General features: G+C 34.4%; 1 protein-coding gene across 8 annotated transcripts in view; it reads right to left on the bottom strand.

Moving 5' to 3' along the window:
- The window catches only part of LOC143230553 (uncharacterized), a 114,840-nt gene that overhangs the window by 15,056 nt on the left and 77,864 nt on the right, over positions 1 to 21,920 (bottom strand). For all 8 annotated transcript variants that reach the window (XM_076464311.1, XM_076464313.1, XM_076464314.1 and 5 more), the window contains 3 exons: positions 15,907 to 16,094; positions 9,302 to 9,444; positions 166 to 393 (listed from right to left, as the gene is read on the bottom strand). In XM_076464311.1, coding sequence (XP_076320426.1) covers positions 166 to 393; positions 9,302 to 9,444; positions 15,907 to 16,094 — 559 coding nt within the window. The remainder of the gene's footprint in view (positions 1 to 165; positions 394 to 9,301; positions 9,445 to 15,906; positions 16,095 to 21,920) is intronic.

Raw genomic sequence — 21,920 nt, 5'->3', positions numbered from 1 at the left:
AAATAAAGTATAAAAACTGAAACCTAATAGTCTATATAAAAAGTCGTGGTTCAAAATTTGCAAGATTATGATTACAGTTCGTAAATAATTCAGTTCAGGCACTGCGCAACGTCATCTATCAATAATAGAATGGTCAACTGTGAAAGTTCTGATATATTAGCTCACCTGTACAAGGTCTGGTAACAGAACCATGGAACAACAGCTGCGTTTCTTCGTCCTGCAGAGAGGCCATGAGGTCCAACAATGCGGTAAACCTGGAGTACACACACCGTTAAGCCTAATATAGCAGCTAATAGCATTTTCCTTAACAATTTTTCCACTCTGCTTCGTCTACTAGGTTTCAACTTGTGGGCGTCAAATTGGAAGTCTTCCTGACAAAAGTGCCTGCTGGATCTTACCAATAAATAAGCAAGGGATAGAACTATTGGTTGAAATAATAAATGTATGACACACAGATAAGAAGCATGCTTTTATAAAGAAACCACTAGCACATCCAGTATCTATATATATATATATATATTAGAGAAAATTAGTACTGATAAAGTTAAGTAAGCAAAATCAAAAGGAAGGACTGCGTTAAAAACGGCAAATCGAGATCTCTGACTAATTATATTAGTTTGTTATAACCAAAAACAAGCCGAAAAATTAATTAAAACATAATGAAGAATAACGCTCCACTAATTGAAAAGATCCCAGGGCGCAATCTAATAATTTAAGTAATAAAATGTACCCTAGGTTGTGGAAGTGACTGCGGAAATAGGACACACACTGCACTGTGGTGGGGATACATCGTCTATCATTTTTAACCTCCATTAGCCAGTCTCATATAAAGAAATAACATAAAGAAGTTGCAATAAATATAGAATTAGAAAATAGGAGGCGAGATACGAATCCTCAAGATCATAACGTACCACGCCTATATCACCCTTCACTACTAGCAGACAGATGTGGGAAGGTGAGTGTTCTCCAAAGTAAAGAAGAAACAATTAGTTGAAAAATAAGAATAGGAAAAATAAGGTACTACAATTTTGGGGTAAGTAAGTTAACAACAACAACTTTTCTCTTGAAGTTAGCATTCCAGTCCCCATTATGGTAAAATGGCACCAATTGGTAGCCCAGTAAACGAATGATACTAGTTTGAGTCCCATCCAGTTATCTAAATAAACTAGTATAGTTCCCAGCCACCACCTATTTATTAAGTCTACTGTGACTATTGTTCTCTAAACAAGCCTATATATGCGGCAAGGTACACATCCGCATAAATTAGTGCCAAGTTGTTGAATGACCTTATTCATAACTAAAAGTAGCTATTAGAATTTTTTAGTAAAATTTATCTAATTTTTATTTCTTTATATTTATTTAATATATTCTTATATTTGTTACAGAATAGTTTAATAATTTAATTTAAAGTTTCTTATTAAATCCATTAATTATTAATCTTTGTATCAGTATTTCAACACTACTGACAAAATATTGTATTTTTTAAGTTTTTATAATATATGAATAATTGCGAAGTTATAACGCTTGTAATTATTACAAGAGGATAAACCATAAATTTGAAAGACAAAATATTTTCATTTATCAAAAATATTCACATTGATATCCTTATCCTTATCAATTATTTTAATTTCTAAATCTAAATAATGTACTTCTACATTATATACTGAAGTATTTTTAATTTCTCATTTTGCTGGATAAATAGTGTTAATAACGTTATGTATTTCAAAATAATTTATACTAATTAAATCATCTATAACTTTAATCTATAACTATAATCATCTGCTGGCCAAAATCTTAAGGCCAATGAACATAAAGAAAAAAATATGCATTTTGCGTTGTTAGACTCGACCACTTATTTGAGTAGAGCTTCGAAAGATTAAAATAAGAAAAGGGAAAATAAAAATAAAAAATTTTTAGCATTTAATAGGGAAAATGTGAACACTATGAAATTAGCCTAAATACTAGCTGGTCAAAAGTTTAAGACTATACCAAACAGAAGTCCTAAACAGGGTAGGAAATGCCCAACAAGAGATCTCAGTAGTGAGTTGCACAGTCGTCATTGCGAATAACTGCAAACATTCGCTTTGGCATGGTCGATCTAAGCGTTTGCAGAAGGCTGGTTGGAATTTTATTCCAAGTGGTGAAGATGGCTTCACGAAGATCATGCATTGTTTGGAATTGACGTCCATTTCTATAGAATTCCCTTGCCATCCACCCCCAAACATTTTCAGTGGGGTTCAGTTCAGGCGAACACGCTGAATTGTCCAAAAGAATCACGTTATTCGCCATGAAAATGTCCTTTGTCCTGCGGGCATTGTGGATTGCAGCGTTGTCCTGCTGAAAGATCCAGTCATTTCCATACAAGCGAGGGCCTTCAGTCAATAAGGATGCTCTCTCCAACATGCCAGTGTAGCCAGCTGCTGTTTGACTACCCCTGCATAACCTGAAGCTCCATTGTTCCATAGAAGAAGAAAGCATCCAAGACCATGATGGAACCTCCTCCACTGTGTCGTGTAGCAAATGTCTTCGGTGAGATATCCTTATCGTACCAGTAACGCTGGAAGCCATCTGGACCATCCAGGTTACATTTTTCTCATCAGAGAATAAAACCTTCGTCCACTTTTCTATGTCAAATGTTTGGTGCTTCTCAGCAAAGTTTAACCGAGCTATTTTGTGGTGTGGAAGAAGGCGTGGCCTTTGAAGACATTTACGGTTTTTAAAGCCTTTCTCTCGTGGATGCCGTCTTATTGATCTTGAGCTGCATGTTGCGTCCGTAAGGGCTTTAATCTGAAGTCTTGCCAGACAACCCGTCGAATCCTTCTGCTTAACGCCGGCGAAATTTTCTTGAGCCGACCACTTGTAATTCTCGTTCCGTATCCCTCAGGGTCTTTTAAGAAATTTGCAACAGCAGTTTCACTACCCTCAATCTCACTAGCGATGGCTCGTTGAGAGAAACCTTGCTTTTGCAGCTCGACAATTCTGCCACATGTAAACTCTGTCAACTTTTTAGCTTTTGCCATGTTTTTACCCAATGTTACACAGGTGATGTCAGTAGGAGATGTTGACAATGCTAATGCTTAAACACAAATGACTAAATTTCGTTAAGTGTTTACCGATTAACGCATCGTTTCAGTATGGTCTTAAACTATTGACCAGCTAGTATTTCGGCTAATTTCATAGTGTTCACATTTTCCCTATTAAATGGTAAAAATGGTTTTTATTTTTATTTTCCCTTTTCTTATTTTCATCTTTCGAAGCTCTGCTCAAATGAGTGGTTGAGTCTAACAACGCAAAATGCATATTTTTTCTTTATGTTCATTGGCCTTAAGATTTTGGCCAGCAGTGTATCTGCAAGTTAAGGTAAAAATATCTGGATTTGTGTATTTTTCAATAAATCTATTCTCATAATATTAAATATATAAAGTTGCTATACGAAAAGAATATGTAGCTCTCATTGAAATTCTTATTACTTGTTGAAAAATATATAATCATTGTAAATACAGAAACTTATTATATCTTTTGTGTTTTTGGACCTAAATTTTCTTTCTTCCAGTTCTATAAAAAGATAACAGAATTATTCTATTAATGACTTTAAAATAGAGATGACGGCCTGCCATGGCCAAGTGGGATAAGGCGTTCGACTCATAACCTGAGGGTCGCGGGTTCAAATCCCGCTCGCACTACACCCGCTCGCCGTTATAATGTGACGGTTAATCCCACTATTCGTTGGTAAAAGAGTAGCCCAAGAGTTGACGGTGGGTGGTGATGACTAGCTGCCTTCCCTCTAGTCTTATACTACTAAATTAGGGACGTCTAGTACAGATAGCCCTTGTGTAGTATAAGACTAGAGGGATGACTAGCCGCCTTCCCTCTAGTCTTATACTACTAAATTAGGGACATCTAGCACAGATAGCCCTTGTGTAGCTTTGTGCAAAATTCAAAAACAAACAAAACAAAGAATAAATCGTTTAATTGAATTGTGGTGTACAATTTGATCAAATCAAATTTTTGAATATTATTTATTTGTTCACAATTTTTTAGATATTTTAAAATAAGTTGATTATTTTTATTATCCAAAAAGTATGTTTTTATTATTAACACTTATATTTTTAATGTTATCAAGTAAAATATTAAGAAATTTATTTAATGATATAGCGTATGTTTTCTTATAGCAAAGCCACATTGGGCTATCTGCTGAGTCCACCGAAGGGAATCGAACCCCTGATTTTAGCTAATAATATAGCAGGTTGCTTAATAGTTGTTCTTACTAAATTCGAAATAAATCTAAATTTATTTGGAGATTTATGGAGATTTATAAATAAACGGTAAATCTACATAAGGATTTTGTTTAGGATAAAGTTTATTATAAACTTTAATATAATTATTAATTATAATTTTTTAGTCAGATAGACATTCTTTAGGATTAAAACAAATATGGTTACACTGCAGATGTTTGTTTTTAATTGTTCAATTAGGAAATCAAAAGTGAAGTTTATTAAAGTAACATTTAAAATCGATCTTTTTTTTTCGTTCTAGGTCATAATTGATTGTGCTTTTCGTTTAAAATTAGAATTTGGCAGTAGCCAGAAGTGTCTGTGCAGTTCAGTTTACTTCCAATAGATGATATGTGTAAAAGGTTCGAGACCCATTTTTCATGGACTAAAAGCATCTTGGAAAAAAAAAAACATCACCTTAGGTCTAATGTGATTTTTCATCACGTTTCTGAAGCCTAGGAGTTTAAGCTCAGATATATAGCAAATTTAAAGATTCTTTAATTTTACAAAACCTAATGATATAAATTAGCATGGACACATACACGAGAGACTGGATGAAATATAATATAGACTATCATGTGTCATTATTTTTTATATAACAATTTTCTGTCCGGGTACAAGACAGTGCTTACAAATGGAGGGAAATTAGCGAATTTAGGCATTTCCTTTCAGTAAAGTGTTCTGATACAAAAGAATTATGACACTTAAAATAAAATGAGCATAATGTGAAATGAGTGAAACAAGAACGAAAATTTAAACATGAATTTCAAAGTAGAAACAATTTTATGAGAGAGAAAATGAAACTCATGTTGAATACACAATATCAAAAGTAAAAGGAAAATAAACAATTCACACTAATATGCATATATTGAGTTGAGCAAAAAGAAATCATTCAGATATTTCATTTAGAGCATAATCTCATTTTTCACGATTACTCTAAAAAATCAATTTGTTTGGTCTCAGTTATATTCATAATATTTTCCTTATTACGAATAGTGTAGTAACTTCTGTCCCACTGGTTGGTGGTGTGAGTAGTTCAAAATATTAATATAATGATAAAAAGTCAATGGAACTTCTAATTCATCTAATGGAAATGAATTCTTCAAAATGAACGAATTATTATTTTATCAAACATTAAGAAATATTAGGCATTTAAAATTAAATGAAGCACGAACACATCTTCAAATGGTTTTTATTGTCAGGCCCCTGTGTGACTGCCACTTTCTTGGATAGAAGTGAGGTTACGCCTCTTAAGGTTTTATTTCTCGGAATAAATTGAGTGTATTCTAGGATTCAATTGCATATTTTCCATGAAGGAAAATTACTTGATTCTTATTTGGTAAAAGTCACGCAAATATATGGCTATTCACGTTTTGTAGTTGTTGTTTGCTTTTTTTAGTAACAGCATTTTCGAAAAAGATTATGAGCAATTGGTTCATGCAATCAATCATTCGTTAAGTTGAACATTACTCCAAACAATGATATCTAATTCGATATCCACAGGCTCCATTAATGGATTGTGTAGTTCTCTTCCTCAAGCAATAATTTAACTCAAACGTTATTTCAAACAATAATCCCTAGTTTGCTATTTAAACTTATTAAATATAGAATTTCACTTGCTGCTCGTGTTAATTTTGCCTCGAGTTTTTTTTTTTTAAATTTCGCACAAAGCTACTCGAGGGCTATCTGTGCTAGCCGTCCCTAATTTAGCAGTGTAAGACTAGAGGGAAGGCAGCTAGTTATCACCACCCACCGCCAACTCTTGGGCTACTCTTTTACCAACGAATAGTGGGATTGATCGTCACATTATAACGCCCTCACGGCTGAAAGGGCGAGCATGTTTGGCGCGACAGGGATGCGAATCCGCGACCCTCAGATTACGAGTCGCACGCCTTAATACGCTTGGTCATGCCGGGCCATGCCTCGAGTTACAGATATGTACTGTCTTAATAGAATACCACTAGTTAATACAATAAAACCGTAATTTTAATGGAGTAACCGATCCTTATCATTTAAAAAAAAACTTTCTTCATTCATAATTTGAGACACGTTAGTTTCCCCGTTTTGTAGTGATACAAGTATTGATTAAATCTTTTTAGGGGTCGATATTTAAATTGGTTGAGTAAGTTTTTAATAATTGTGTGACGGATGAAAATATTGTTTTCTAACATGGAGGATGGCACCCTGTGAACTACCCAAAGTGGACAACGAAATGTTGTATACCAAAACGTGATTATCTAAGAAGTTCTTAGCAATTCCGTTTCAGGAAAACTACTGAAGTGAGCATTGAAGCGTTGTTGTACTTTAGATTAATTCATGCACACTTACTGTGTTGCATTATAAAACACTGTACTTTGTAGAGGCCACGACCTAAGGTGACTAAAATGAACAATAAAAGATTTGTACACCGTAGACTATATTGCATAAAAAACTGCTGATATTCAGGGTGAAATGTTGTATGTAATGTTGGCTGAACATGTAGTTACTAATCCGAATAAGGAAAGGCTATTCATACTGTTGACTGGACAATACAAACTTAATGACCTGAACAATCAAATATTATGCAAATCGTATATTAACATACATAAATTTTCTGAAGAGAGAAAAAATATTATAATGCACATTGTAAATTCAATGTCCGGTGCATCACGTTACAGAGTCCAACAGTAGTCAGCAAGTATTGACAGATTCCAGTTGCCCTGATATCGTTTTTCCATTGTAGCAATATCCTGATAAAACTGAAGATTTAGATGAAACGATACGTGATGGGCAAATGTGGATGTGATTTTTGTGATCAGCAGCCACAAATCTATAAGGAACACCCAACAGTGTTCAAGAAGCAAAACTTTGTTGTGCAGTGTAATCTATGAACTATGTATGGAATACTGCGCTAGGACTCTTTATCTAACTTGAAAATTCAGTGTAACATTATTCTTGTTGCTCTTATCTTGTTAAGGAAAGACTATCAAGCCAACAGCCAGTTGAAGTAAGTAAAAGCTGGTTTGGTTTGTTTTGAATTTCGCGAAAAGCTGCAAAAGGACTATCTGCGCCAGCCGTCCCTAATTTAGCAGTGTAAGAAGAGAGGGAAGTCAATTAGCTATCACCACCCACTGCCACCTCTTATTTTACTAAAGAATTGACCATCATATTATAATACCTCCACGCCTGAAAGGGCATCTTTTGGTGTAACCAGGATTCGAACCCGCGACCGTCGGCTTATGAGTCGAGTGTTTAAGAAGCAAAAACTTTGTTGTGCAGTGTAATCTATGAACTATGTATGGAATACTGCGCTAGGACTCTTTATCTAACTTGAAAATTCAGTGTAACATTATTCTTGTTGCTCTTATCTTGTTAAGGAAAGACTATCAAGCCAACAGCCAGTTGAAGTAAGTAAAAGCTGGTTTGGTTTGTTTTGAATTTCGCGAAAAGCTGCAAAAGGACTATCTACGCTAGCTGTCCCTAATTTAGCAGTGTAAGAAGAGAGGGAAGTCAATTAGCTATCACCACCCACTGCCACCTCTTATTTTACTAACGAATTGACCATCAAATTATAATACCTCCACGCCTGAAAGGACATCTTTTGGTGCAACCAGAATTCGAACCCGCGACCGTCGGCTTATGAGTCGAGTGTTTTAACCACCATGCCGGGCCTGAGAGCGGATGAATTGGTAATAACTTTTGTTGTCTTTCCGTTATGTTTATTAACCCTGAAGAAGCCGCAAAGGCGAAACGTTGGTCTAAATAAAAATATATTCTTTTACATTTATCAGAAGTGTAAAGGTCGTTGTTTCTTAACTTTTATCGAATTGATAATAAAGATATTTGTGTATAAAATATTCGTTTTATTTGGTCATTTGCGTTAGCTCTCTTTCCCTTGCTGCCGATGTTTATTTTCTACATACCATTTCTGAAATATAATCGTAAAACTTTCTACAACCAACAGATTGTGAACCGCTAAACTAGATCATATAAACCTGTTTGAATCGAACAATGAAACTTGGTTGTGTCGTGAAGTAGATTAATGACTTCCAACCAACAGCCTAAGTTAACATTTTATTGATCCATCAAAATGAGTAATAAATATAATTTTTTTTAAATTTCAAAATAGATTAATTTGCTTAAAATCAAGGTTTATGACTGTATTGTACTTTATGTAATTGTTATGTAAGTAATGGTGTGCAAACGTCATATATGTGGCTGTATCAGATTCCATTACCAAAAGTTGTGAACTACCAGATTATAGATAAAGTACAATAATGTCTATATTGTTAACTATAATTATTGTATTCAGATTTGAACAATAAATAAAGGTATATATTACTGGTTAGAGTTAATATATGCATGTGTTTTCTTATAGCATAGTCACATCGGGCTGTCTGCTGAGTTCATCGAGGGGAATCGAACCCATGATTTTAGCATTGTAACTCCGTAGACTTACCGCTGTACCAGTTGGAGACAAAGTTAACATATACTTACTTGTCTGGACAATAAAATAATGTGTATAGTATTCGATGGTCTTACTGAGTTCAATAAAGAATCGTTGCTGATCGGATAGACAAAAGTGACTGAAGTCTGTACAATATAACACGTTATACATTATAGTGTTTGTTGAAACCAAACAACAGTTAGAAGGATTTCATATGTGGCAGTATAGACGTATGACGAAGCTCGACTACATGGAATTAGTAGAAAAAAAGTTCAAAAACAAAAACAATTGGTGGGCTTATGTAGGAAACGGAAGATGCCCTACCTTGGGCACATAATTAGAGCTGAGGAAGAGTTGGCAGAGATACTTAAGGGTAAAGTCACAAGAAGAAGAAACGAGAGACAAAAAAAGAAACAAAAAGATAGTTTTTTCGATGACATCAGGAAACCATTAGAAATGAAAAGCTTCACTTAGAAACGTTCTTGCAGACAACAAGGAATAGAGAACCATAATCGTCTAGAATGAAAACTGGGAAAAATACAGTAATTGATTGATATATTAAATGATGGTAATTAACAACAAGCTATATATATATATTTACCGAGGTGAAAGTTGTGGTACCATGTCTCTTTTTCTTGACATATATCCTGAAGATTTTGCTATGTGCTGTGGTAACATGGGTCCTAGTTCCTCTACTTCCGACTGTCTGTAGTGATTACTTGTGGATTCTTTCATTTGGCCATCCTAAAGTAGGAAGGAAGAAAGCATTATGAACATTGAAAGCACATGGTACGAGAAGAGACAAGCATTTTGTCAAGACCGTATTTTCCATTAGGGCTAGGTTTCAAAGCTTTTAATGGAACCACGCGAGCGAAGTTTGGCTGGATAAGGTTTTGAACACGTATGGCTTTGATTTGGAAAAATTCAGCAGTGAAAAATTTGAGGGAAGGTAGCTAGTCATCATCACTCGCCGCCAACTTTTGGGCTACTCTTTTACCAACGAATGGTGGAATTGACTTTAATATTATAACACTCCCACGGCTGAAAGAGCGAGCATGTTTGGTGTGATGGGGATTTGAACCCGCAACCTACATATTACGAGTCGGGCGCCCTAACCACGTGGTTATGTCGGGCATATCTATAAACTACAAGTAATGTATTAATTGTATTTATATGACTCTGATATGCCAGTTAATGGTATATATGTATTATTATCAGGTACGATATGCGCCTTATGATGCCTTTAATGGCACAATCATGGTCGTGAGTGAATGATGTATTTACGAAACATACATGTCTTGTTTTACCTCAGTTTTTTAATTTCAGAGTTTTACCAGTACTGACGGTATCAATTATCAACTTATATATATAAACCTGATAAGTATCTGGAAAAAATAATCTGTGGTTAATTTGGGGACATGATCTGGGAGCTCTCTCCTGAACCAAGAACTCTCATTTGCCATGAATAATGACCAGAACTCAGAGGCTTAAGAACAGCCAACGAGGAACCAAGCTTCCATACCGATTTAATCTCTATTTAGTACCTCTTGTACACGGGATAAATATAACAAGAATGATCTCTTATGGCAATTACCACTCTTGGTATATCCTACCAGTTGAGATACCTTTATGGGACGCCTTGGTGTACAATGACCACCTCAGTCATTGTTGTACAGCGGTCAGTATCATTCCGATATTCTTGTTTGGATTCTTTATGATACAGTCAGTAATCTTTACATTATTTTACATTCACAACAATTATGTATTACTTGTTTTTTTCACAACAATTACGTATTACTTGTTTTTTCCCCTGACTGAAAGTTATTGTATTCTATGAATGTGTGTAATTAAATTTTAATATAATGTGTATTGATTTTTTTTACTCCTTTACTTAATTCATAATATATGGTTTGGCTCCCTGATGATGCCAATTGTATAGTGTACAAAATACTAAGTATTACTGATGTTACTGCCATCTAATGTTCATGAAATATGGAGGAGGCAATGTGACGGCTTGGGAAGTGTTTTTTTTTTTTTTTTTTTTTTGGTTGAGGCGACAGGAGATATTTGGAAAATAGATAGAATAACGGATCGGTGCAAGTAACATCAGAGACTGATCCAGCATGGTATACCTAGTGGTTTGCGTATTTCTGGTAAAATAATCTACTACCATGAAGATAGTCACTTCAAACAAATACTCATCCAACTATGCAAAAATTACTTAGTTAAGAAAGAAGCTGCTACAGTCTTTCAAATGATGCAATAAGCCCCGATCTCAGTCCCATTGAGGAGATCTGGGATTTGAGTGATCGAAAAGTTGACAAATCAAAAGTTACTTCCGAATAAACTTCATTGTATTGTATTAGAGAAAATGAGTAAAATTCCAAAGGGCACTTTAATTAAGTATGTTGCAACAATGCCTGAAAGACTGTCTGCAGTTATTAAAGCGAAAGGGAAATACACAAAATATTAATTGTTTGCTAAATGCAAGCAACTTCCATTGAGTTTGTATTGTGTTAAATATGAAGATTAACAGAAGTTTAATGTTTCAGTCGTAATTTACTTCCATTATTCTTTGAAAATATCCTGAAATCTAATTTTGACTTTGTCCTAACATTTATGCACAATACTTCCTAGTCTGTTGACTCTATGATGAGGAAGCTGTGTTCTGCAATATTTGATGCACATGAATGTATGTACACCCTTGTGCAAATTAATTGAAACAAGACGGAAAATTACGATTTTTTCAAATTTTTGCGTTTTATTTCTGAGAATCCAAAAATTACTCACAAATTAATACATGATATGACCGCCTTTATTTATCAGAAGATCATTAATCCGCTTTGGCATCGAGTCCACGAGTTGACTGCAATCTTTACTAATTTTTGGATCGCGGTACCACATCTCAATTATGGCCTCAATTAGCTTATCTTTCGTGGTACAATCTTTTACCCCGAAGTCTTCCTTTACAAATCGCCCAAAGATTTTCAATAGGATTTAAGTCTGGAGAGTTTCCAGGCCAGTCCAGCACCTTTATTTGCGTTGTAGTCATAAAATTCTTCACAAGTTTCGATGTGTAGCACGGAGCCAGATCTTGCTGAAAAATGCCAGTTCTTTTTCAGTTCTGGAACGACTCTTCTCTGCAAATCTTCGATGTGTGATCCTCGCATCACACCTTCTACGATATGTAAGCTTCCGACGCCATAGTAGCTGAAAAAGCCCCAAAACATCTTCTTCAAGGGATGTTTTACGAACTGATTGATATGATATTCTCGAAGTTTCTCACCTGGTGATCTGTGAACATGCAGACTTCTTTGACCCTGTACGAAGAAATGAGTCTTGTCACTGAATAACACCTTCCTACATTGTTCTTTCGTCCAGTTCTTGTATTTCAGACCCCATTGATACCGTTTTTTCTTCATTGAGTTGGTAAGAAGTTGTTTTTTGACTGGTCTCCTTGCCCTTCTAACGTAATTTCGAATGACGTAATATTCCTCAAAATTTCGTCATATATCCCAAAAATAGATCGACCGTACTGCAAAACACAGCTAATGACGCCGTCTGTGTGAAAAAATGACTATTAAAGGAAATCAGCGGGCCCAGCGAGCCTACACCGACCGCCATGCTGAAAATATTGTAAAATGACCATTTGTTTTAATTAATTTGCACAAGGGAGTATTAGCAACTGGGCAGAGTGGTTGCACATCAAATACATTACAACAAAACAATAAAGGCATAGATGTTTGAATTCTAGTGACAAGGTATTCATGGTGTGTGTCTGTGTATAAACAAATTGATGGTGATTAAAAAGTCTTCTGTGATCTAAATTCAGAAAACTATTGCAATACATATCTATATTTCATGATGTTTTAGATTAGGAGCAGCAAGACTGTGTTTGTGATTAGCTGAGATAATGTTTTTAGTCTCCTCATTATGGCTAGGACTAAGTGCATGACAACTAGTTTTTTTTTAATTTCTCGCAAAGCTGCATTAGGGCTATCTGTGCTAGTCGTCCCTAATTTAGCAGTGTAAGACTAGAGGGAAGGCAACTATTCATCACCACCCACAGCCAACTCTTGAGCTACTCTTTTACCAACGAATAGTGGGATTGATCACACGTTATAACGCCCCCACGGTTGAAAGTTAATCTCACATAAGCAGTAAAATCATATTATTACAGAATAGTGTTTCTGTATCTAAAAAGGATAGCAAAAAAAGAAGAAGAAAGAACAGGTTTGAAAAAGTGAAAACTTTAATGTCAGGAAGGACTAAATTAGAGTTTGTAGAATCAAAACATTTGTTAATATCCTGACTACATCTCTTACCACTAACCTAGAGGTACGGACTGAATAAAACATTAAAAATAATGTAATCCATCAGGTGGATATAGACATGCTATTAAAAGAACTAGTAACTGGAACTAGAGACTGATGCAGATGTAACTTTTAACACTAATAATACACTGAGTGACAAACGTTCGTTTAAAACTTTAATAGTCGTCCGCCATTTTTTCAGTATGTTTGTATTTTAAATACATTCATAAATGAATTATATATATTTTATTTTAATACGAAATTTATTAATATTACGTTAAAGAAGGTGTGTGCTACATTTCCTACATGTTTTACTTTCGTTTAATGTTGCCTTTATTTTGAAGTGTATTTTAATATGATTGTCTATTACATATTACTGGTTTCTAATTTGTGAGTGTAGTCCACTTTTTAGGTTTCGTTTAAATTATACTTTTGTTCGTTTTAACCCTTTCAGGGCCTCAAAGGCGCAATAAGTACCCACTAGACTGTTACGTTTTGACAGTGAATATGCTTAACCAAATTGCTTTAAACTTGGTACGGACATTTCACGCAGTTCTTATTCCGCGTAAAAAACATCACAAAGTTTAATTTATAATTTGCATTTTCAAACATTTTCGAGACAAAATTCAGAAAACACCATAAAAAGTTATTCCTTTCATCATATATGCTATATTTTTTTATTGACTTTCATTTTATTTAGCCAATCAGTTCACTGACAGATTTCGTTTTGCTGAACAAAGAAGCCGAATTCCCGCCATAAATGATACAAATTAATAATGACCTTCGCTTTCAAAATGGCAGAACTTTTATTTTGTTAAGCATCATGGTCTGACATATGCCAACAATATTTTATCAACGCAAATATATATCTAATAATTTATTTTTAATGAATAACAAATTTTATATTTTTATGTGTTACTTCAATACAATATATTTTATATAGAATTATTTGTATCATATCTCGATAATTTGCTATTGCTGGCCTAGTTAAGTATACTTGTTAAGCCTAAATATCTTGTATCTTTCAAATATACAGATTATAACGCCTTCATCAGAAAAACATTCTAGGTCTTTAAACAGTTGAGACGTATTACGAAATTTGTTTTGAGGGTGCCTCATTACATTGAATCATACAAACTTCAATATTTTAAAAGCATAATTAATTTCCATATAGAACTACCGTTATGTCTGGTACAATGTATTAGAGTTATGAATACCCCTTTTTAGTGTTGTTAGCTCTAGGCTTTATTTATTTTCAAAGACAACACACATTACAAGATCTGACGACGTCTGAGAGTGATGCTGTAAGTGTGAGCTCATCCAATAGGTTCATAATTAAACTTATAGAATGTGTTAAAAACAAGCATCAGAGTTAGAGTTATAAATTACTGACCTTTGAAAAGTCAGGGCAGAGATTTATATAAATGAGAACAATAGCTAACATAGGTAATCTAGAATCGTGGGATATAACATTAGAACTTAGTCTGACGTAACAGTGTTTTGATAGGGTGAAGATGTATTTTTCTCCTCCTTTACCAAATAGATAGTTACAAAACAGTATTGAAGCCAGTCAGTAATAAAATATGAATCAAATGTGTATTCAGCAAAGATAGTGTTTTTGTTTATTAGGTATTTCCCTTTGCGTTTTGTGTTCAATTTATTTTTCTACAATCACATTTGTTAACATCCTGTAGTGCATTCTAAGTTTCTTATCTGTTGGTTTCCGTTTAACCTGAAAAATCTCCCAAACAAAACCAATCTCCAAGTTTTTATGTACTATACGCCATCTTATGCCTCCCCTTAATATGACTATCATAGTCCTTTTTGTTTCTGCTCAGTTACGTCACACACTTATTACAGTGTAAGAAGTTGTTCACAGCTTACACTAGAGTGGTGCTCACGTGCAAATTGAGGTACTTTTCTGTGCTTTAGCGAAAGTGTATACATTTATAGCTCCACTTGTGCTATCACATTTTTACATTCTACAACTTTCAAGTTTCATCCTGTTTAACAAAACAGACTTGCTCTCCGCTGCACAGCGAAGCTTAGCTCTGCATTCTTCTTCTGAGGTCTTTACGGACCCCAGATATTTTGTAAACATAGGCGTCGACAGATAGAAGCACGAACATGTTTGTTTGTGTTATATTATTACACTTAAATAGTAAAAAAACAAACAAAAAGCAATTTGCAATATTCAGAGTTCATTTACTGACTAATGAAGGAAATTATTTGGAGTGTTGGTGTTTTTTTCTCCTAAATAATAATTTATAATTATTTAAATATTTCAAAATTAATTCTTTTATGAGAGGTTTCCCTTGAACCCCTTGAATTTCACGTAAAGTTAAATAAGGACTATCTGCGCTAGCCATCCCTAAGTTAGCAGTGTAAGACTAGAGGGAAAGCAGCCAGTCATCACCACCTACCGGCAACTCTTTGGTTTCTCCTTTACCAACGAATAGTGGGATTGACTGAACTTTATAACGGCTGAAAGGGCGAGCATGTTTGGTGTGACGGGGATTCGAACCTGTGACCCTCAGATTATGAGATGAGCGCCATAACAACCTGGCCATGGCGAGCGTGACATAAATGAGGACCGTGCAAAATGTATGTGTATGAAGAGGGGGAGTTAGCTATTAATTCGTTATTAATTCATGAAAAAGGCCTTTAAAAATCCGTCTACTGCAGCTGTTTGTTAAGTTGTTGTTTTACATGACTGTGAAAACTTTTCGCAGAAGTCTAGCTTAGGGTTAATGGAAGCGATCTAAATGCACGCCTTTATTTTATATCAACAAACACGTTACCTAAATTAGAGCAACAGAGGTAATTATTAATTAGAAATCAACTACGTCATACATAAGTTAGTAACACATCGCTGTGTCCCAGAAAATCTTACCATTAAAGGCTGACATTGACTACTCGAGTCAATCGCTGTGGCACGATAAACAGATGGGCTCTCTGAAGAAACCTTTCTTGGTTTTGGACTTCGGGGGCAACCCATAGAGGTGTCATAGTCGCCCGCGTGCTTCAACATCAAGGACGATATGGTACAGCATGCACTGGAATGCTTATCGACATTGGCAGCTAAGAAAGAAAAAAACAACAATATAGAAGATTGGTTTCGTTTGGTTTGTTGAATTTCATGTAGAAATATTTACAGTTTAGTTTGGCTGCTCTTAAGCCATATAGTATATTATCTGTGTTGTGCCTACCTAAGGTAAAGAAACCCGCTGTTTAACATTGTATACCTTCAGACTTATCGTTGAGCCACTTGGGGGCGCTACTGTAGGGGCATCTGCGTTGGCCGTCCCTAATTTTGAAGTGCTGCACTAGAAGAGAGGCAGATAGTCAACATTAAAAAGTGACAGCTCATGGGTTACTCTTTACCAATGGTCGAGTAGCTTTGTGCGAAATTACAAAACAAACAAACAAACAAACAAAACTTTACCAATGAATAGTAAGAATGATTGTTGCATTATAACGCTCCACGGCTGAAAGAGCGAACATGTTCGATGACGGAATTCGAACCTGCGACCCGAAACCTGTGAATTGAGCGCCATAAAAATCGCTTTGAATTATTAAGGTTTGTGCCAATTAATTGCCGCATTATCTAACTGACTGTTCGTTTTGATAAACTATCTTGTTAAGATTTACAACAACTATTAGCTACCATATTATCTAGCCGAACGGGCCTGGCATGGCCTAGCGCGTTAAGGCGTGCGCTTCGTAATCTGAGGGTCGTGGGTTCGCGCCCGAGTCGCGCCAAACATGCTCGCCCTTTCAGCCGTGGGGGCGTTATAATATGACGGTCAATCCCACTATTCGTTGGTAAAAGAGTAGCTCAAGAGTTGGCGGTGGGTGGTGATGACTAGCTGCCTTCCCTCTAGTCTTACACTTCTAAATTAGGGACGGCTAGCACAGATAGCCCTCGAGTAGCTTTGTGCGAATTTCAAAAACAAACAAACAATCTAGCCGAATATGAATTTTACAAAATTGCTTTCAAATATTGCTAAGACTAAAATCGGCTAATTACCATGTTATATCCAGCCAACTACATATTTTGATAAATCACTTTGAAATATTGCTAAGGTTTATATCTACTAATAACAATATTATAAAGCTGACCGTACTTTAGGTTAACGCTATTGTAGTTTCATATTTTTAACCCTTAAAGGTGGCCATCATCAACTGATGCTGCTACCGACAAGATTCCCGCTGTTTAAGGGCTAATTTGGACTTTTAACGCTATAATAACAATATAACAATATTATAAAGCTGACCGTACTTTAGGTTAACGCTATTCTAGTTTCATATTTTTAACCCTTAAAAGGTGGCCATCATCAACTGATGATGGAGTAACTTTGTGTTTACACAAATTCTTAAGTTTAATGGAAGTTTATGATTTAATTCAAGGTATATTTTATAATGCACATGCTTTATTTCTATGAAGAAACATCTTCGACCAGATATTGGACTCACGGCATCGATTCTGATGAACCTTATACCCTAACCAATATTTCAACATTTTAATTAGTTTTAATTTCCTATTACATAAGTCGCTTTGAGAAAAAGAAAGAGAGAGAAAAAAAGATAACGAAATAAACTAATTAACTCACATAATTTTAGTCACATACTGGATTAAAATGATTCCAGTTGTGCTTTTAAAGCACTGAGAGCATCGCCTAAAGATGCATACAATGCTTAGGCCTAATTGGCTTGATATCTGTAAATAGTTGCGAAACAAAGGAAAAACTGATAGTAAAAAATTGTTGGTTGTTTTTAATTTCGTGCCAAACTACACGAGGGCTACCTGCGCTAGTTGTCCCTAATTTAATAGTGTAAGACTAGAGGGAAGACAGCGAGTCATCACAACCCACCGCCAACTCTTGGCCTACTATTTTACCAACGGATAGGTGGGAATGACCGCCACATTATAATGCCCCCACGGCTGTAAAGGCAAGCATGTTTGGTGTGACGAGGATTTGAACCTGCGACCTTCAGATTACGTGTCGAGGATAGTAAAATAACGTAAATATAAAGAAATCAACAATAACGTATAGCAGACAGATACAAACCTCATTGACGTGAAATAAGTCAATCACACAGTTTAAAGGAAGAACGTCAAAAATTTATTGTTGGTGCATTGTTAATGATTTTCCAAATTGAACCAGTCACTAAATCATGACAAAGTGTAAAGGTAGAACGTTAAAAAGTTTTATTGTTGGTGCATTTTTACGGATATTTTTACACTAAACCAAGCAATAATAAACGAAGCAACAAATAACACTATGTAACACAAATTGTGTTCCTGGATAGTATGTGTTATTTATTAATTGCTTATGTTGTAAAATTACCTGGATGATGAAATTTAGAAATTTGCACATTTTCATTTACATAAGGTCTGAATAAAATAACATATGAATCAAGATTTACATGTGTTTATAATAAAGCTATACAAAAATGTTTAGAAGTGAGTAGTTTTTCGAGATTTGCGACTGTAATGTAAATCACTTTTACGTATCAACCCCCAAATATAGTCTCCCATCATGTTTTCGTTATACACTCCCAGGTCACAAAAGCAAAGTTTGAAGAGGAAAACAGGACTTTCCAATTTACTTCAGGCATAAGAAATTGGTATATAACACTTTCTGCCTAGGAATAAGAAAAAGTAAACATTTTGTTACATAATGTTATGTAAGAGTACAGAGATACTTGGTCTAACACCCGTATTTAAGACCATTTATAAACCCTGTAGAGAACAGCAGTTAAAAAACTTTGTATTTAAGAGTAGATATATTTGGTCTAAAACCGTATTTAAGACCATTTACAAACCATGTAGTAAGCAGTAGTTAAGAAAGTATTTCATACTTCAAACGAGAAAAATACCGAAACGATGTTTCTCCCCTGAACTTAATTCATCAGATATATTTGTGTGGAACTCGTGCATATATCCATCTAAAATTGTGAAAAAGGGAAACTCAAGTACGTTCCAAAAATTTATAAACTTTTGATCTACGTGACGTATAAGCTATAAATGTATGTTTTACTGAAAATAGTAATATTTTTATTACAATACTTTAAAAAATAGATAAAAATAAATAACTGTGATATAGAGCTATAATAAAAGGATACGTTAAATAATAGCCAAATATGTCTTTTAATTCGCAGAGGATAACATTTCGATTGTTCGTTTAGGAATTTCGCGCAAAGCGAGACGACGGCTATCTGGTTAAATTAGTAGCACGTTTTGCCATTTATAATTGACTTGAATTTCGCCTCTGTTTTTGCATAGTGTTTTGGTGGAATATTGATCACGTTTCTTTCTCTCACGCAATTTGGTTAAAAAATGAATGTTTACGAGTTTCTTGTTCTGGTCTTTATGTCCTCATTCAACTACGTCATTTCTTATGATCTAACTACATCATTTACTGATTATTTTACCACACTCAACTTACATTTGCCAGTAAACTATTTAAATGTAAAAATCTGTAATATTAATATTTATATTAGAATATCTGTTTCTTAATTTGATTAGAGACATTGTCCTAAACTCATAATCTATCTCAATAGACGAAAACCTACGGTTAGTAGAAATAATCACAAATAACAGCAGTGAAAACAGGTTACTCAAAGATAGTTGGGATAATTAACAGTTATAGACAGTTAACTGTGGTAGTTACAGCTAGCTAGAATAATTAATAGTTACAGTTAGATAACTGTGGCAGTTACTTAGAGTTAGCTAGAATAATTAATAGTTACAGTTAAATGACCATGGTAGTTACTTAAAATTAGCTAGAATAATTAATGGTTACAGTTAGGTAACTGTGGTAATTACTTACTGTTGGTCAGAATAATTAATAGTTAAATTAGATAACTGTGGTAGTTTCTTAGAGTTAAGCATAATATTAATAGTTACAGTTAGGTAACTATGGTAGTAACTCTCAGCTAAGATAAATAATAGTTACAGTTAGTTAACTGCGGTAGATACTGTTTGCTAGGATAATTAATAGATACAGTAAGATAACTTTGGTATTTACTTACTGTTAGCTAGAATAATTAACAGTTACAATTAGGTAACTGCGGTAGCTACTTACAGTTAGCCAGAATAATTAATTGTTACAGTTAAGTAACTGTGGTAGTTACTTACTCTTAGCTAGGATAATTAATAATTACAGTTAGGTAACTGTAGGAGTTACTTACTGTTAGTTAAAATAATTAACAGTTAAAGTTAGTTAACTGTGGTAGTTACTTACTGGTAGCTAGGGTAATTAATAGATTAAGTTAAGTAACTGTGGTAGTTACATACTGGTAGCTAGGGTAATTAATAGATTCAGTTAAGTAACTGTGGTAGTTTCTTACTGTTTATGGGATTATTAACAGTTACAGTCAGATAACTATGGTAGTTACTTACAGTTAGCTAGAATAATTAATACTTAGAGTTAGGTAACTGTGGTCGTTACTTACTGCTAGATACGATGATTAATAGGTACAGAAAGGTAACTGTGGAAGTTAGTTGCAGTTAGTCAGGAAAATTAGTAGTTACAGTTAGGCAACTGTGGTACTTACTGTTAGTTAAAACAATTAAGAGTTACAGTAAGTTAACTGTGGAAGTTACTTACAGTTAAGTAGAGTAATTATTAGCTACAATTAATTATCTGTGGTAGTTAATTACTGTTGGTTGAAATAATTAATGGTTACAGTTAGGTAACTGTGGCAGTTACTTATTGTTTGCTAGAATAATTAATAGTTAGAATTAGATAACTGTGACGGTTACTTACTGTTAGCCAGAATAATCAATAATTACAGTTAGACACCTGAGATAGTTACATACAGATTAGTCAGTATAACTAATAGTTGCAGTAAGACAACTGAGGTAGTTACAGATAGTCAATATAATTAATAGTTACAGTTAGGTAACAGTGGTAGTTAATTACTGTTAGCTAGAATAAATAATAGTTACAGTTAAGTAAATGTGGTAGTTACTTACTGTCAGTTAGAAAAATTAATAGAGTTGGGTAACTGTGAGTAACTTGAGTAGCTCAAGAGTTGGTAGTGGGTGGTGATGGCTAGCTGCCTTCCTTCTAGTCTTACACTACTAAATTAGGGATGACTAGCGGAGATAGCCGTCGTGTAGCTTTGCGCGAAATTCAAAAAACAAACAAAATCATGTTATAAAAAAACAGAAGAAAGAAGAGCCAGAAATTCAAACATTTTTAGTGTGATATTTATAGACAATATCAGAACTTGTGACTTAGTCATTACATTGATAATGTTATAAACGATAGCACTTTATAGTATTGTAAAGTTCTGATGTTCTGTTAAGGAGATATTTAAAATACAATTTAGACAAATAATCCGAGCCATCCCTACACAGGTAGTGCTGCCACCTGCCTGATATTGTCTGAATGATTCGGTATCACTGTCAGACTGACTCAGAAGTTTTAGTTTTTAAATGTAATGGTCCGAGTCAGCTGTTTCATGTTGTTTTAAGGTTTAGTTTTAAGTAATGTGGCGAAACGATGGACAAAGGAGATTTCTGTGAATTTGATTGTTTGCGAATATAATATTAATATACTTCAAAATATTTATGTAACAGGGAAGGTAGCTAGTCCAACTATTGAGGGTACTATAACCAAATACTAGGAAGTGATTGTATTATAACGCATCCACGGCCCTAAAATGCAGAGTGAGAATTCATTCGTTAGTTCTTATCATTGTTTAATAAATATTCACAAACGTTGTCATTATTAAGATCTTTTAACATAGATTTTTTTATGTAGCTTTTCAATAACATCGCGTTCATTTAGTTTGAAAACTCGGTTTTAGACTCCCAACAGTATTGCTTCCAGTGGAAGTGCGTTTAAAACCACGACTCATGGGAGGTTGTTCGTATCTTTAGATACACTTCTG

The sequence above is a fragment of the Tachypleus tridentatus genome, chromosome 10, assembly GCF_004210375.1.
Source record: "Tachypleus tridentatus isolate NWPU-2018 chromosome 10, ASM421037v1, whole genome shotgun sequence".
NCBI classification, from domain to species: Eukaryota; Metazoa; Arthropoda; class Merostomata; order Xiphosura; family Limulidae; genus Tachypleus; species Tachypleus tridentatus.
Note: the sequence above shows the minus strand (reverse complement) of the source record. Positions and strands in the feature narration are given on the sequence as shown.